The 19,540-nt window shown below is 35.1% G+C and overlaps 1 protein-coding gene across 1 annotated transcript in view; it reads right to left on the bottom strand.

Moving 5' to 3' along the window:
- The window catches only part of SELENOI (selenoprotein I), a 58,778-nt gene that overhangs the window by 18,170 nt on the left and 21,068 nt on the right, over positions 1-19,540 (bottom strand). The window contains exons 2-6 of the mRNA XM_077152337.1: positions 17,004-17,072; positions 16,442-16,550; positions 13,559-13,633; positions 9,666-9,928; positions 8,591-8,699 (exon numbers count right to left, since the gene is read on the bottom strand). Coding sequence (XP_077008452.1) covers positions 8,591-8,699; positions 9,666-9,928; positions 13,559-13,633; positions 16,442-16,550; positions 17,004-17,072 — 625 coding nt within the window. The remainder of the gene's footprint in view (positions 1-8,590; positions 8,700-9,665; positions 9,929-13,558; positions 13,634-16,441; positions 16,551-17,003; positions 17,073-19,540) is intronic.

Genomic DNA, 19,540 nt, shown 5'->3' with positions numbered 1-19,540 from the left:
TAGATATAATAATAGTATAGCAATTATGTTTTTTAAAAGAAGGAATCCAGATCTTTTAGAGATAGACTATGAAGTATTTATGGATGAAATGAAATGATGTCTGGGATTTGCCTTAAAATAATCCAAAGGGAGGAGGACATCTGGTAATGATGACAAAGAAGCAGGTGATTCCTCTTGCAAATAACAATAAAAGCAGGCAAAAAATATTAAAAAGTATTTGAAGGAACTTAGGAAATCATCAAAGGCATGCAGAAAATTGAAAAGCATTACACTTGAAAAGCTGGGGTGGGTAACAACTGCAAGTTTGTAGTTTTCTTGCCTGTCTCCTCTCCCCATCCTAGCACGGATATATTGGAAAGTCAGTCTTCCTTACTCATTTAAAATTCCAGATAACAGAAACTGGAGCAGCAGTGGGAATAAAAATTTAAAGGGGTGTATGGGGGGGGGGGGGGTTGTAAAAGAGAGAGAGATGCAGAAGGGCGAGATTCAAAATCTGAGTATAGGGTGGTGCAACGGTGGCTCAGTGGCAGAATTCTCACCTGCCATGCCAGAGACCCAGGTTCGATTCCTGGTGCCTGCCCATGCAAAAAAAAAAAAAAAAAAACTGAGTATAAACTCAACCCAAATCCCTGGCTGACTGCTAAACTAAGCAGGCAAACAAGAGGCCCCAGCAAGTATGGTAAAAATGAAGGTAGAAACTAGAGGAGGCTCTATCCTTGAAAGTTAGAGTTGCTCTTGATGAGATCTGTGAGTATGCTGTGCCTTTCAGTGAATGTATATCCAATCTGCACTCGGCTTGGTTCAGGCACCAGAGAGCAGAACAACTGAAGATTTAGGAGGGGAATCCATGAAAGCAAGGAAACAACACAGGGTGAGCGTCAAACTCTCAGTATCAACTTTGCCCAAATCTTTGGTTTACCACTAAACACAAATGCAAGGAAGATGCCCAAGAAAGCAGGAGCTAAAAGGTGAAAATACACTAATACACAAGGTGAGAAAGACAGATTACTCGGTTAAATGCCTACTAGAATAAAAACCCAAAAGTCCTCAAAACAAAATGGGCTGAGGCGGGCCACAGTCGCTCAGCAGGCAGAGTTCTCGCCTGCCATTCCAGAGACCTGGGTTCATTTCCCGGTGTTTGCCTATGTTAAAAAAAAAAAAATTGGTTGAAAAAGTGATGAGACATCAAGTTATATGAATGAAGCTGATCTGGATAGGGCTGGATTAGACTAAGGTATACTAGAAGACTCAGTAAAGGATGATATTGTACATATTTTAAAATTTCAACTTCTGTTTCAGACTAAAAGGAGAGATGTTTATTTGGTGCTAAATTTATATTAGGGGTAGCACATTTCCTAATTTAACTTCTATGGTTAGTTTAGTTGAACACCATAAATACATTGAATCTTGAATACGGAATGAGATTTTTTTGGTTTGTCCAGGTTAGTGCGACGTCCCAATAAATCCCAAAGTGATTTCAACAGTGAATAAAGTATTTGCAAAGTCCCCTTGGGGTAATGGGGGGAAACATTCCACTTCCACATTTGGAGAATTTCTGATATTCTTGCAAGAAGTGGGGACAACCAAATCAATAGGCTGAGCTTTCAATCTTGGGGTTTGTCCCTATGAAGCTTATTCTTGCAAAGGATAGGCTAACCCTACCTAAAATTAGGCCTAGGAGTCTACCGTGAACCTCTTTTGCTGCTCAGATGTGGCCTCTCTCTCTAAGCTGATACAGCAAGTGAACTCATTACCCTCTCCCTCTACATGGGTCATAACTCCCAGGGGTATAAATCTCCCTGGCCACATGGTACAGAAGTCCCAGGATGAGACAGGACCTGGCATTAAGGGATTGAGAAAACCTTCTTGACTGTGCTGGTTTGAAAGGATGTACGTACCCTAAAAAAGTCATGTTTTAATCCTAATCCTATTTTGTAAAGGCAGCTGTTTCTTCTAATCCCTATTTAGCACTGTATGTTGGGAACTTTAATTAGATTATCTTCATGGAGATGTGACTCACTCAAGAGTGGGTATTAAATTGGATTAAGTGGAGACATGCCTCCACCCATTCTAGGTGAGTCTTGGTTGGTTTTACTGGAATCCTTTACAAGAAGAAGCACTTCAGGAAAAGCCAGACAACAACAAGAGAGAAACCCAGGAGATTCAGAGAGAACAGAGAAGAACAGCAGAGCCACAAGAAAGTCACAACTGAGAACGCTGCAGAACCATGAAGCAGCGATTCCACCAGCCATGACTTTTGGAGATGAAGAATGAAAACGCCTCCCAGGGAGCTGGAGAGGGAGCTAGCAGATGATGTCGTGTTCGCCATGTGCCCTTCCACTTGAGAGAAACCCTGAACTGCATCAGCCTTCTTGAATCAAGGTATCTTTCCCTGGATGCCTTAGATTGGACATTTCTATAGACTAGCTTTAAATGGGACATTTCCACAGTCTAAAAACTGTTAACTTGTAATTTATTAAATTCCCCTTTTAAAAAAGCCATTTCAAGCCAAAAACTAAAGGACAAATACTGTATGGTCCCACTGATGTGAACGGACATTCGAGAATAAACTTGGAATATGTCATTGGTAACAGAGTCCAGCAGGAGTTAGAAACAGGGTAAGATAATGGGTAATTGGAGCTGAAGGGATACAGACTGTGCAACAGGATTAGATACAAAAACTCAAAAATGGACAGCACAATAATACCTAAGTGTAAAGTAATCATGTTAAAACACTGAATGAAGCTGCATCTGAGCTATAGGGTTTTTTTTTTACTATTATTATTACTTCTATTTCTTTCCTCTATATTAACATTCTATATCTTTTTCTGTTGTGTTGCTAGTTCCTCTAAACCGATGCAAATGTACTAAGAAACGATGATCATGCATCTATGTGATGATGTTAAGAATTACTGATTGCATATGTAGAATGGCATGATTTCTAAATGTTGTGTTAATTTCTTTTTTTTCCGTTAATTAATAAAAAAGCCATTTCATCTCTGGTGTATTACATTATGGCAGCTAGCATACTAGCACACTCACCAAAAGGGCGAAGAGAGAAATGAGAAAAAATAAAGTTTCAGTGGCTGAGAGATTTCAAAGTTAAGAGGTTATCCTGAAGGTTTTTCTTATGTATTGGATAGATATGATACCCTTTTTAGTTTATGGTGTATTGGAGTGGCTCGTGGGAAGTACCTGAAACTGCAGAGTTGTGTTCTAGTAGCCTTGATTCTTGAAGATGATTACATAATGATACAGCTTTTACAATGTGACTGTGTGATTGTGAAAACCCTGTGTCTGATGTTCCTTTCATCTAGGGTATAGACAGATGAGTGAAAAATATGGATAAGAAATAAGCAAATAATAGGGGGAACAAAGGTTAAAATAAATTGGGTAGATGGAAATACTAGTCATCAATGAGAGGGAGGGGTAAGGGGTATGGTACGTATGAGTTTTTTCTTTCTTTTTCTGGAGTAATGCAAATGTTCAAAAAAAATGATCATGGTGATGAATAAAGAACTATGTGATGATATTGTAAGGCACTGACTATACACCATGTATGGAACATTTGCATGTTAAGAATGTTTGTATGTTAACTTTTATCAATAAAAACATTTTTTAAATAAAAAATGAATAAATAAAATGGATTCCAAAGTCTCTTACAAGTATTATCTACAATGTGCAATTCTCAACAACAAAAAATTCACTAAATATGTAAAGAAATAGAAAAGTGTAGCCTCATCAGGAAAATGAAGCAGCAAACCAAAAATGACTCTAAGTGGGCCCATGTATTGGATTTGGCAGACAGACTTCAGAGCTGCTATTTTAAATATGCTTAAAGAATTAAAGGAAAATATGGCAATAAGTAGTGAACAGATAGAGATCTTCAAAAGAAAAGTGAAAAGTATAAAACAAGAACAAGGTTGATAAGCACATGAAAAGATGCTTAATGCCATTACACTTTAGGTAAATGCAAATCAAACCACAATGAGATACCACTTCAAACCCACTAAGATAGCTATTAAACAAACCAAAAAAAAACTGTTACAGAAAGTAACTGTTGGCAACGATGCAGAGAAACTGGAATCCCAATACATTACTGGTAGGAATGTCAAATGGTACAGACACTGTGGAAAAAAATCTGGCAGTTTCTCAATAAGTGAAAGAATTGCCATATGACATACCAATTCCACCTCCAGGTATTTATCCAAAATAACTGAAAACAAGTGTCAAACAAAAACTTATACACAAATATTCATACCAGTTTTGTGGAAAACAACCTGAACGTCCATTAACCAAGGAAACGTATTAACAAAATGTGGCATATTCACACAATGGTATATTTTCAAGCTATCAAAAGGAATGAAGTACTGATACATGCAACAATACAGACGAATTTTGAAACCATCATGTTAACTTAAGACTCAGGTACAAAAGGCCACATTCTATATGATTCCATTTATATGAAATATTCAAAATAGACAAATCTATAGAGATATAAAGTGGATTAGTGGCAGCCAGGAACCAGAGGGTAGGGGGAATGAGATAACTGCTAAATGCATACAGGGCTTCCATACAGGATGATGAAAAAACTCTGGAAATCAGATAGTGATTATAACTGTACAACATAACAAATATACTTAATGCCAAAAATTGTATATTTTTAAACAGTTACAATGCTAAATTTTGTTACGGTAATTTATTACACATACACACAAAAAGAACCAAATGGAAAGTCCAGAAATGAGAATTATAATAATTTAAATAAAAAATTTACTAGATGTGCTCAACAGCAGATTGGAGATGGCAGAAGAAAACAAGCAGTGAACCTGAAAACAGATGAACAGAAATTATTCAATACAAAGACTAGAGAAGACAGACTGAAGAAAAATTAATACTATTTTAGAAAATTACCTGTACGACAATATCAAGTGGTCTAACATACAGGACAGTGAAGTTCAGAGGAGGGGGGTGAAAAAATAACGGCTGAAAACTTCCCATCTTTAGTAAAAAATAGTAACATATATTCAAGAAGCTCAATCAACACCAAGGAAAAACACACACACAAAACACACCTAGGCAAATCAGTCAAACTGCTAAAAGCCAAAGATAAAGAGAGAATCTTGAAAGCAATAAGAGAAAATAACAATGATATGAACTGATTCAGAAACAATGGAAGCCAGAGGATATAGAATGACATATTCAAAATGCTGAAAGAAAACAAAAAAAGTAAAAGCAAAATAAAGATATTTCCAGATAAACGATAAACAAAAACTGAGAAAAGGCATTGTTACCAGACCTAAAAGAAATGCTAATGGAGTATTTTCAAGCTTCTAGAAAAGGGCACTGTGCCTGTTTGAAAGAATTCTGTACCCTAGAAAAACCATGTTTTAATCATGATCTATTTTACAGAGGCAGCTGTTTCTTTTCTTTTTTTTTTTTTTTGGAACATAGAAAAAAATAGAAAACTGTCCAATTTATTATGAAGCTAGAATAAGCCTAATATCAAAACCTGTCAAAATAGCACCAAAAACGCACATGTACACACAAAAAAACTATTGAACATTTTCACTTATGAATATAAATGTAAAAAAATCCTAAAATATTTGAGTAAAAAAATTCTATATTATACCAACCTAGTAATTATACCATAATTAACCCTACAAGGAATTAACACAAAATTATGTATTAGGAAATCCATTTATATGTAACAAACCAAAAAAGAAAAACATTGATCATTTTTAATAATTGCTGAAGAAAACATGGTAAATGTAAGTCAATTCCTATTTTCTCTAAACATTTTAATAGTCTTAATTTTCTTATATATGAAGTCAACAATTTATATAAAGATGAAATAAAGTAGGAATATCTAGTCTCATCACTGAGTTACTTAATATTGTTCTGAAAAATCCAATGCAAAAAGACTAAAAATATAAAAAAGGGGTTATAATTTTTGGACAAGACGAGGCAAATTCATCATTGTTTGCAGAGGATATGATTGTAAACATAGAAAATCCATTAGAACCAAATTTTTTTATACTTGTCTCTTTTTAAAATTAATTAATTCATTACTTAATTAAACATAACAACATACAAACACAAACACTCTTACCATATCATCATTCCATTCTTTTTTTTTTGTAGAAAGAACTCCTAGATATCTTTTATTGTTATTATTAAACATACCAACATACAAACACATACATTCTTACCATTTGATCGTTCCATTCTACGTATATAATCAGTACTCACAATATCATCACATAGTTGTATATTCATCATCATCATGATGAATGATCATTTCTTAGAACATTTGCATCAATTCAGAAAAAAAAATAAAAAGAAAACATAAAAAAATTCATACATACCATCAGCTGTTTCTTTTAATCCCTATTCAGCACTATAAATTGGAAACTTGATTAGATTATATCTACAGAAATGTGGCGTGCTCAATTGTGAGTATTAACCTTCCATTAGAGGGAGATGTGACTCCACCCACTACAAGTGGATCTTGATTAGTTTACAGGAATTCTTTAAAAGAGGAAACATTTTGGAAAGGGGTTCAGAGCCAGGAGAATCACCAGAGCCCAGGCAGCCAGAGACCTTTGGAGACGAAGAAGGAAAACACCCCCGGAGGAGCTGCATAAAACTAGAAGCCTGGAGAGAAAGCTAGCAGACATTGCCATGTTTGACAGGTGCCTTTCCAGCTGAGAGAGAAACCCTGAATGCCATCGGCCTTCTTGAACCACATCATCTTTCCCGATGACTTAAATTGGACATTTTTATAGGCTTGCTTTAATCTGGACATTTTCATGGTAAACTAGCAACTTAATAAATTCCCTTTTTAAAAGTAATTCGTTTCTGGTAGATTTCATTCTGGCAGCTTGCAAACTAGAACTGGCACCGTCTGCTAAAACTCAAGAGGAAGGAATGAAGTGCTGCATAAATGCTAAGTAAGCAGATAAGTATAAAAGACAATATATTATAAAATCACTCTGAGCTAAGATAGTAGTGGTGCATATACAACTAGATTGGAACTAGTACTGAGATTGTTGCCAAATGATTTTACCTAGAGATTTATTACACAAACGTGGAAAGAACAGAAAGAATATAGATGTTTAAAATTTTCCAGAATAAAAGGTGAAAAAAAAAAACAAAGACGGAAAATTCTGCTTTCTATCTTGATGGCCTATCTGCTATACCCAAAGGCAAACTTCCAAAATGGCAAACAGAAGCCAGGCTGCCTACCACTGAAGCTTTTATCACCCCTCCCCTCACCTTCAGGCTCTAGTTAGACAATTCCAGCATCCACCCCAACTGCCCCATCAACATCAGCAATTTTATCAGCAGCAGCTAGCAGACTTAAGCCTTAAGGCTCTTTTATCCATTTGTAAATGTTCAAATCTAATACTGAGCAAATGGATTTATTTATATATAAACACATAGGCTTTGTTTCATTTCAGAAAGAATTCAGATAAACTTATAAGCTATAGAAAAAGATAAATTTATAAACTATGTGCCTACTGGTGAGCAAATGAAAAGGACCCATTTAAAACATTCAAAAATATGTCTCATATATCACAGGTTTCTCTTATCTTTAAATTAGGTACATTTAAATGTAAAGATGCAGCAAATCTGCCATAGGACAAACTGCTTAAATCAAAAGATTCACTACATAGTAGGACAATGAAGGTAAAAGAGATTCAAGGTAAAGAAAAACAGTTCATATAGGTACCAAAAATAAGCATTTGGTAGATTACAAAAGGTTCCCCAAAATACCTGAGGTTCAGAGCCACAGATGAAAGCCTGAACCACCCCTTTTCTGAAACTGAGTACCTAGTATACCATCTTCTCAGCTGTTTCTAAACCTTAGCGAATTTCAGTCCCATTTCCAAGGTTCATCAACAGAAGATACAATTATTTTTAAATAAAGGAACAGAGCAACATCTAACAAATATGCCTTTTACAAAGGTACTGAGTGCCTCTCTTGGTATTCCAAAATAACAACCCAGATTCATCTTCTGCTTTGCCTCTTTCCATTACACTTATGCTTTCTTCCACTCACACAACCATCCAAAGATATCCCCTTTGGCTAAGTAAAAAGGGAAACGTTACCACTACCGATAATCTTCACCTAGCACTCAGTGGGATAAGCAGGAGCCTATCTGACACAAACAAAGGCTCAGTTTTGGAGGTGGACCTATTATAAAGTAATCTCTATGTCTCATCTATTCTATTTCATACAAATATATAACCTCCAACATTGAGATAAGTATGAAATCTAGACCAAATTTCCACCTAAATGCGGATCCTCCAATGCAGTCTAGATAAATCTGAATAGTTAATTTATAAAGCTTGTGTGATCTATTTTGGTAATTTTTCCTCTGATTAGAAATAGTTTGGTGCTGGGGGAAAAAAAAGAAAAGAAAGAAACCTTTTTTTCCCTTAACAACAAGGCTGAAATCCTACAGGATTGTTCTGCTTGCTGGAGGGAAGGGGGTATAGGATTGGTTACTGCTTGTGTTAGTCAAACACTGACTTTGGATAACACAGTGATGATTAAGACAGGCTTCAACATGGAGCTTCTTACCAATAATCATTGTAGTGAATAGGTCTCTATATAAGAAATTAAACAGGAAAGGTTCATACCAGGCCTCAACTCCCACAATCGCAGTCACTATGTAGACAAAAGAAATAGTCTGGAAGAAAATATAGACAAAAGCATACAGGCATTAATGGCTGGAAAGATCAGGGAGTCAATAATGCTTTATGCCACATAGTCCAGCCAAACAATCTTAGTAAAAGCAAGAAGTATGCTTAAATTTGATATTGTGGCAAGTCTTCGTGCCTTTAAAAAAAAATTATTCTTAGCCAACAGTTCTATTAAAAACTTGTAGACAATGCATGCAACAGGCCATCATTTGGAGCACTTTAAGGTACCTTATAAAATAGGTAAGCCATAAGGTGATTCAATTTGCCCACCTTCCTCAAAGACACGCCAAATTCTGATTTTTTTACTGGAGTCTTAGATGCAAATGGGCAAAATGCTAACACAAAAAGCTGGGCTTCGAAGAACAGGGGGAGTTACTAGCAAGCCAATTATCAAGTGAAGAGAAAAAACAAATATCTCTATTCACTGAAAAGTGGGAAATAAAGGCAAAAAGCCAATAATTTAATTACATATTCTTAACTTTCTTTAAAAATTCAACAGTTCAAATGAATGGATATTTAATAACATTGAGAAATTAATATTAATTTTTTTGGTATATTAAAGGCATTGTGAGTATGTTGGTTTTTTTTTCTCTTAAGAACCCTGATCATTTACAAATAAACAGTAAAAATATCGAGAAACTTGTTTAAATTTTGCTTAAAAATACTTAGGGGAGGAGGAAGTTCAGGAGGGTACAGACGAAACTAGACAGGCCACGGGCTGATTAACTGCTTTAGCAAAGGATTCACCATACTATTATCTCTACTTTTGTATATGTTTGAAACAGTTCATAAATTAAAAATTTTAAAAGTTAAAATTTAAAAAGCACAGTTTTAACAAACAAAAAAAGTAAACAAAAAAATAATAATAAGGATAAGGGCAACAAAGGAACAACAAAAACTTTCCAAAATATCCATGACAATTTTGGAAGTATAAGGCAGAACACAATACTTACCACCTGGCTTATGTCATATCCCCATGGCAGGAAAAGAATCCCCGTATTATACTTTTCCCAGTGAGACAGGATGAAAGAAAACAAAACTACCCATAGTAGGAGATAAAGAACAAAAACACTGACACCAGTTGATCCTCGTCCAAAAATAGAATACACAGTTACAACAAAGTAAACACATGACCAACTATCAAGGCCATGGTCAAAAAGCTCCCCCAAGGGGGTGCTGGAATTGGTTCTACGAGCCTGCTTTCCATCCACACCATCTGAAACAAAAACATAACCATAAGAAAAAGGTCAGCATCTTTACCAGTATGGAGAAAGCCTTCTTTAATAAATTGGAAGGGGAAAAAATCAGCATATTATAGGAACATTAACAGCGCACAGCTACTAGCCAGTACTAAAAAAAAAAAAAAAAAATCCAATCTTTAATTTATACCATTCAAAAATTCCAGAAATAGGGCGGTGTGAGGATGGCTCAGTGGCAGAGTTCTCACCTGCCATACCAGAGACCCGGGTTCGATTGCCAGTGCCTGCCCATGAAAGGAAATAAAAAAAAAAAAGAAAGAAACAAAAAGAAATCCAGAAATAAAATCTGTAATTTCTTAAAGTTTAGTCTAAAAATTAAAACGTCACATGGACTGCATCAATTCTCAGTCTGAGGTGAGATGCATTCTATTTGGATTGTGAATTCCTCCAAATCTGCTTAACAACTGGATTATTCCACTTGGCTAACCATAAATACTCAAGCTTCCAGCAAACATATAATACCTTTTCACTTAAAATTTATCTTCCCCCTCCTGCCTCTAGGATCTGAAAGCACTCTGAACCTTAGCCCTAACACCAATTTCATCCTGTTTGATATTACTGTCACTTCTTTACAGATCTATCACCAAAATAATTTGAAGTGCTTTCAGAAAAAGCTTTGTACATAGTAGATACTTAGCAAATACAAGAATTCAATTTATTGAAACTGTGCAATGTACTAGTCTCAGTGCTGTGAAGATTACAGGAATTAAGTACATTTCTGCTCTTAGAGACAAAACCTTCAGGTTTTGTAGCACATGATAATCAAAGGTATGATATGTCACAAACCATAAAAGACTACAGAAGAGGGAGGGGTTTTCTTCAGGCTAAAGTAATCTAGAATGGTTTTCCAGACAAGATAAAATCTGAGTGGGGAGGGATATAATGAGTTGGATTTCAGCAGGTGAGAGAGAAAGGAGTATACCATTTCAAGAGAAGGGGGAGCCTATCAGCCAAAACCCTGAGATGGAAAAGCACAATGCATCTCAAGGAATGCCAAGTAGCTTAGTTTGACTAGAAACCACCAAGACATTAGAAAGAGATGAGAAAAGAGGTTTAAGTGAGTTTTATGGAGTCTGGGGAGCCACTAAAGGTATCTGAGTAGGGAAGTGACAAAAGTAAAACACTGCTTCTTTACAAAGACTCACCTGGCAACAGTGTGAATGACAGACTGGAGAAAGAGACACTAATTATCAAGCCTAAACTGAGACAGAAGGCAATTAGAGGGACTGAAAAGCTGGGGAGAGTGTGACATTAAGGAGGTAAAAATGACAGGATGCAGAATAAGATGAGACCTGAGGCTTAAAGAGAAGAAGACAAAGATGGCTCCAAAGTTTCCAGCCTAGATAACTAAGAAAACGGTGGTGGTATTAGAAATAAGGAAGCCAGAAGAAGGAGCAAGACTGATAGGAAATTGGGGATTATTGTCATCTTGACAGTGTTGAGTCTTCTAATCCATGAACAGAGGATATCTTTCTATTTATTTAGGTCTTCCCTAATGTCTTTCAATAATGTTTTATAATTTTCAGTGTATAAGTCTTGCACTTTTGTTAACTTTATTCCTAATATTTATTCTTCTTGATGCTACTATAAGTAGGATTTTCTTAATTTCATTTTTAAATTGTTCATTGCTACTGTACAGAAATATGATTGACTTTTGTGTATTGATTCAGTTACAAATGCCTTTTTAAACACTGAATTGAAATTCTGGATTTGCGAAACAAAAAAAAAGACTAATAGAAAAGATGCTGAATTCACTTTTAGATATTTAAATTGCAGTGCTGGCAGGATATCCTCACGATAATGTCAATTTACTGAATCTAAGGGTACCAGCCACTCAGGAGACAGATAAGAGCTAGAAAGAGAGAGATGGGAATGATTCTATGAGAGTTAAGTAAGAATCAAGATTACCAGGGGAATGAGGAGAGAGAGTAAGCTCAGGAAAGAGCACAATGGAACATTTGCACAATTAGGACCAAAAAAGAATAGAGTCTGATTATTTTTATAAGTCTAAAAAAATAAATATATTTTTATAATTTATACTTCCCCAAAAGAAATCTAACTGTTAACTGAGCACACTAGAATTAGGCTCATTGTAAAGATGTTTTTCTTATTCACCACAGTATTATTTCCAGGGCTTAGCTCAGTTTGTGGCAAAAATATCTTTAAAATATTTTTGAAGGAATATATGAAAGGAGGAATTCCATATACCTGCCCAAATACTGCAGATCTCTGTTATATAAGGTTGAGAAATTTTCTGCTCTTATAAGTAGCTAAAATATTTCCCGAAAATCTTTTCTCGTTATTCATTGGCTTAACAACTTCCTATTTTCAGAGGAACACGCAGTTAATACAAATACTGAATCTATGAACTACATATTAGGTTTTACACGTTTTCTCACTGAACTCATTCCAGCTCCACAACTGTGAGGTGCAGACATGAGTTAGAATTTTTTTTTTTTTTTTTAAAGAGTAACTCAGGGCATACACCATGAATTAAGAGTGGCCCCATAGGACCTAGGACAGTACCACACTGATATTTCTGTAACAAATGCATGAATAGTCACATTAAGAATAAATAAAGACTATAAATTGCCTTATGTAAGTACAAGGCAGGTTTTGCAACAAATAGTTCTTGTCAGGGTCAGGACTTGTGCCACAATTCTGGGCCTGAACAGATAGGAAGACAGATGGTACAATACATCAAAGGACATCTGGCCCTCAGGACATGTTGCTAAATGTCAGTGCTCACCAGCCACTTCTCCCAATTCCTTCCAGCACTCCTTGGCAATAATATTCTTCAGCAACATTTTAAAACCTATTCACTGTTAATGACAAAGGCACAAAAGCTCCTATCTAAACGAATTAACTCTGAACACTTATTTATTTGTTCTCTCACTGTGCTAATATATACTTCTATTATAGCATTACTTCTACTATTCTGCAATTATTTAATATCTCAGTACTGCTTCTCAAACTTAAGACAAAAATGATGTCTTATACCAGGGATTGGCAAATATTTTTGTAAAGGGCCAGAGAGCAAATATTCTCCAGAAAACAGAAGCAGAGGAAACAACTTCCTGAGTCATTTACGAGGTCAGCATTACCCTAATATCAAAAACAGAGACATTATAAAAAAGGAAAATTACAAACAAATATCTCTCATGAGAACAGATAGGAAATATTTTAGGCTTTGTGGGCCATACAGTCAATATCTGCTGTAACCAGTCAACCGTACTGTTACTAGGGGGCCGGTCAACCGTATTGTTACTAGGGGGAAGAAACCATAGACAATACATAAAGGAAAAAATACAGCTGTTCCAATAAAACTTTATTTATAAAAATAAGCAACAAGCCAGATTTGGTCCACATGCCAACTACAATCTCATTCTTTGTATTCCTAGCAATGAATGACAATATTTTTCATAGACAAATTAAAAAACATTTGTCAAATTGAATCAGATATTAATAAACCTGAAGTAAGCAAGCAAAGCAGAAAAAAAGATTAATTTCATGGAGGTAATGGAGTGGCTACCCTGCTAACGGATCCATCAGCCATCAACTAAAACGAGTATTTGCCAATCTCTTACCTAGAGTATAGGCTACAAAGTTGAGGATGCCCGCTATAATCCAGATCCAATCAGGTACATGCTTGTGTCCTGGTGCTGCAAAGCAAAGCAACTACGTATTTTAATACAGTTGAAGTACAATAATTCTTACCATAGCATATAATGCCAATGAGAAATGTTTCTATTTGTTTAACTAGAAGTTAAAGTCTACTTAAAATTTAGGCCTAAGAGTCACCCCCAAGAGAGCCTCTTTTGTTGCTCAGATGTGGCCTCTCCCTCCAGCCAACATGACGAGCAGTCTCACTGCCCTCCCCCTCTCTGCGTGGGACATGACTCCCAGGGGTGTGGACCTTCCTGGCAACGTGGGACAGAGATCCTGGAATGAGCTCAGACTCAGCATCAAAGGACTGAGAAAAACCCTAGAATGAGCTGAGAATTAACATCAAGGGATTAAGAGAACCTTCTCGACCAAAAGGGGGAAGAGTGAAATGAGACTAAGTGTCAATGGCCGAGAGATTTCAAACAGAGTCGAGAGGTTATCCTGAAGGTTATTCTTACGCATTAAATAGATATCACCTTGTTATTCAAGATGTAATGGAGAGGCTGGAGGGAACTGCCTGAAAATGTAGAGCTGTGTTCCAGTAGCCATGTTTCTTGATGATGATTGAACAATGATATAGCTTTCACAATGTGACTCTGTGAATGTGAAAACCTTGTGTCTGATGCTCCTTTTATCTACCATATCAACAGACGAGTAGAACATATGGAATAAAAATAAATAATAGGGGGAACAAATGTTAAAATAAATTTAGTTTGAAATGCTAGTGGTAAATGAAAACGAGGGGTAAGGGGTATGGTATGTATACCTTTTTTTTCTCTATTATGGTTTTATTTCTTTTTCTGTTGTCTTTTTATTTCTTTTTCTAAATCGATGCAAATCTTCTAAGAAATGATGGATATGCAACTATATGATGATATTAAGATGTAGAATGGAATGATATCTTATTGTTTTGTTTGTTAATTTTTTTAACTAATAAAAAAATTTCAAAAAAAAAGAAGTTAAAGTACTTTTACAATACATTTTGAATGCAGAACTAAGTAAATATTAAAATGTATCTGTAAACTCTGGCTAAACCAAAGATGTGACTCCCTAGGCCTTCTAAATAGTAGGCATTTATTTTGAGCTTTAATCTTAACTCGAGACTGTTACTCTTCACTTGAAAATTACTTACATGCTTAGAATGAAAAGGAATATACTTTGGGAATAAAAAATACTTCAATTTAATCTAATCCTTGTTGTTGATGCTACTACTACAAATATGTACTGAGCCTTTACTCTATGTATTCTCTCATTGTATTATTTATTAACCAAACCAAAGACCTATCATTTGGACATACAGAGATGACCTCAACCTGATGATTTTGGCATCAGAATCATCTGAAATATCTGGGCCTTACTTTTCCCCCATGAGAGAACAGCTGAGAAGCAGGGGGTCTAGGCTCTAGTCCCGGTTCTTTAATGGATGAGTGCTGTGAGCCTCAACCTGTCACTTAACCTCTGCAGTCTTCCATTTCCCAAAGATAAAAGACGTTTTTTTGGACTAGCTGGTTTATCTGGTCCTTCAAGTTCCAGGATTTGTGGAAATATATATAATATTTACATATTTTAATTCTCTTAACTATGATAAATAATCTTATTTAGAATAGTCAGAGAAAATAATATTTCTGGTTACAAATACACATTTTTGAGGATGTCCTGAGAACTAAAACACACACACAAAAAATTTAATACCAAAACCATACTTAAGGAAATTTATCTGACTGACTATTCATATGGTACTTTAAGATCTTCTAGTACTTTAGAGTTGGCGTTTAAGACTTCAATGACTATTCTGTTTATACGTACAGAAGTAAAAGCTAAAAGTTTCCGTTGCTAAAGCTCAGCATACGTATAATTTCAATATCCAGAATTTCTAAAATATCAAGTGTTTGAAACTCCAAGCTTTCCTATATTTAAAATCAATGCTGTCAGTGGTTGTTCATTTCCCCATCAGTCCACAAAAGCCTACAGAATCCAAAATTCAGATGAATTTTAATATTAAGACTCTTAACTACATCATTTATAAGTACTCCTATTAGAAAATATAGTCTCTAATTAAGAATGTAAAAAATAATCACCTATTTCCACATTCCTGTTTTCAAATCAACCAAATGACTGACCAATGAAAATGAACCCTGTCTCTCACTACCCCTTCGTCCCTCCCCAGTTACACTCCAGATTCCGTTCTATGTTCTGGGGCAGAAGTTACATGTGGAATAAGTGAAGATTAGGAATGTGAAAGAAGTTAACAGAGTACGCGATGGGAGTCGGCAAGAACAGATTACAAAAAAGCAACTTTGCTCTCTTCCTCAAAAAAGGTCCAGACTTCTGTCAATAAATATTTAAGGAAATTGGGATTTATTAACGGCAAGTAGGGATGATGAGCAGAAGGAAAGATAAATCCCATTGCCTTAAGAAGAAAAGGAGTTTTCCTTCCATGACCAGAAAAAAGGGGAGGGATATTCCTGGAATTGGTAGGTATGGTGGACTCTTTGTGTATTCATTTTTAGGCAAGGTTTGGCAGTCCTAATTTTCTGTCTTATAAATTCAATTATTTTTACCAAAACCCCATTGCTCTTCAGACAGTAGAGTCAGTTGATATTCTATTTCTAGAACTTAATGGAAATATGCATAACAGACTGTGAAAACACACTTAGCATTTGTACAATTCTGATACTTTACATACCATTTTCACAGTTGCAACTTTTCAGAAATACAAGCATCTTAACAGAACCAGAAGATAATCACATCTCATTTTTCTCTCCTTAGACATTTAAAATTTTAAACCAAAGTAATACTCTTACCTGAAGCATAAAAGTCAGGATCAAAGTATGCCATAAGTAGAAAATTGAATACAACCAGCAGAAAGCCAGAAAAGGTTATCAGATTTGGGGCCAACCAAGTAGGAAACACCTATTTTACCAAAGAAATTGTAAGATAAAATAGAGGAATCTTTGGTTAATATATACCACAATATGCAAATTTAAGTTAAGAAAAGTTATAAATCTGAAAGATCAGATACAGGAGTTACATATATAACATAATCTCCAGTTGAGAAAAATAACCATTTATTCTTTGTACCCTCTACATTTTAAATTTTTCTATAACAAACTTAAAATGATAAAGTTAAATCTGTTTTGGGAAACTTAAAAAGATACTTTATAAAAGTCACACATTCCAGAGTATAACCTTAGATTTCAACAATGAGGTAAATCAAAAGGTATAGGACTAAGGGAAGGGAGGGTGAAAAAGGGTAGATTCTCTAGATAGCTTATTAGACTGACAGTTGCATCCACATATCACATAAAATAAGCTAAAATAATTAAAACTTACTAAACATAAGTACATGCCTAGTAATCATCTTACCTTTACTATAGTATTCCAAAATGGATGCATGATATATAGAGAAAGTGGGTTGGTATCCACAGCACTGTACTGTTAAGAAATGAAACAAAAAATTAAGGGTTAATCCCTGCATGCTAGCAAATAGAGTATTTCTCAAATGATAATAATGGTACAAAAATAACCCAGAGAATACATCTATTTATAGGCTGTCCACATCTGAATCACAAGACTGCAATAGCAATAAATGGGTAAAGACTGTCAGGTAGTCAGACATTACTTTTATGGAAGGAGAGGAGGGTTGCAGGGACAGCCTAAAAATCAACCCCCAAATCAATTATTTAATCTTACAATAGTTGTTTCATTCCTACTTATTCATCAGTGTCCAAATCACAACAATAATCATTGACCCAACTTTCCCTTTCAATGAACTTTTATAATATTATAACATTTCAAAGCAGAGGAATTTATATTGCTTATATATTCTCACTTATTATGCAGACTCAGTAATCTGCACAGTTTGGGTACATTCAAACACTGACGACACAGCTTCTCAATCACCTTAGTCCCTCTCAACTTAAAGGGATCGAGTTTTTTCCCCTTAAAACCATTACCAATAAGCTTACTAGCTGTGTGACCTTTGGCAAGTTATTTAGCCTCAATGCTTTAATCTCTTCACCTGTAAAAGAAGGATGATAGCCCTTACTGCAAAGGATTACATAAGGATAAAATAAGTTAATAAGATATGTAAAGCAATACTCTATTACATGTGTTTTGAGTATCAGAAGACTGACAGATACCCTCATGCCTGGAAACTGGATAGTATAAATAAATAAGCAAAGAGAGACAAAAACAGGCCAAGATTTGGTGATAATCAAGCTTATTCTCCAATTATTGAGATATCTAGTAAAAATTCAAAGAAAATGTTAACAAACATGTACATAAAACTTTAAGAGTTATACTGATCACTTATTCCTCTTACACAAACATTGGCACGGAGGAAGCACTCCACTGGATCGATAGGGACAAAGGACACAAAATCGGTAAGAAACTATTTCCATCCTCAAGGACCTCATAACATTATCTGGGTTAACATTACCTACTTCATCTATTTGACATTTAAACAATGTTTTACTAGTCAAAGTCTGAAGACAGTTCTGATACTGTTTTTTGTTTCATGTTCACATATAAAATAAGTAGTTAGCATTTGGATATCTAATTTTTAAAAAATAATAATTAAAAATAAAAATTCTTCCTAAATGTTTTGACTATGCAAGAAATACTTTTCTGTAAGGGTTGAGATGTAAAAGTGTGATGGAACAATAAAGGAAATAGAAAAATTTTTAAATACTGTTAGCAAAATTAACTAATTAGTAAGTCAAATGTTTATTCAACAGACTCCATGTCTAAGGTTTCCATTCCTAACCCATTCCAATTTAAATGAAATAACTGTAACAAAAGACTTGGGACAGGCAGTGGAACAAAATGGGTGATGGAGAATGCAGATTTACTGCTACTGGGCAAAAATGAGAAGCCAGGATACTGAATCCAGCCTCCCAGTAGAAGCCTCATTAAATCAGCATTAATATTTCTACTAAAAATGACCTTCACTTGCATGCTGCTCTACAAGTTATAAAGCTTTTTCACATAACATATAACACATCTTCTGAACTCTGCATAATGAAGGGGTCCTAAACTGACAGGATCATCTGAACATAATTTTTCTGACCTGAGACTATGGAAGAAATCAATATGGACTCCTAAAGGCTGCTGAAGACAAGGTGGAAGGGCCCTAGCCTGCTCCCCTTCACAAAAGTCCTGTGAGAAGTTCAAGACAGCACATGAATACCTAATAAAGTGCACAAAGTACAATGGTCTTAATTCAAAAGTTTGCTGAATGAGTCTCATGTAAATTAAGGCCATTTATATTACCTCGTTTAAATTAGTGATTTTAGTCAGCTTTCCTTATATTAACTTAGATCTAAAAGATCCTTAATTGATGCTATTCTGATTTGAAAAACTCTTTTTAAATTCTGAAGCTTTAACTCTAATCTCTACTTTAGGAGGCCAATAGAACTATGAAAAGAATATAGAATTAAGAGAAGGTCAGTTTACCTAGTTGGATTTCAGTTATTTAACATTTAATGACAGCTAATGCGTTCAAATATAGTAAGAAAGACTAATATGAGATTACAAAAGGTAGCAAACAATAAACCTAAAGAATACTCGGTGCTCAAGTCCTACACACCCGAGTTTTTTTCAAGGTTATACCATTAGGTATAAACAAAGAAACCCTAAACTGTCTCGCGAATCAATAGGAAGAAGGAAGAGTAGTTCAGATCTACATGAATGAAGCAATAAGTAAAACAAAAACTTTTAAAGGTGTGCACTTGATTTAACTTATTTATTAAAGTTTTTAAATCTACGTTTATTTTCCATTAGAATGATGTGCTGATATACACCAGAAAACCTGACAGATCATCTACTATTGAGACCTACCAGGACCCACCTGGCTCCAGTCTTTGGGCCAAGCTAAACCTGATAAACGCTGGAGGACTGCA

This window comes from Tamandua tetradactyla, chromosome 3, assembly GCF_023851605.1.
Source record: "Tamandua tetradactyla isolate mTamTet1 chromosome 3, mTamTet1.pri, whole genome shotgun sequence".
Taxonomy (NCBI): domain Eukaryota; kingdom Metazoa; phylum Chordata; class Mammalia; order Pilosa; family Myrmecophagidae; genus Tamandua; species Tamandua tetradactyla.
The sequence above is the reverse complement of the archived record's forward strand: the minus strand, read 5'-3'. Positions and strand labels throughout refer to the sequence as shown.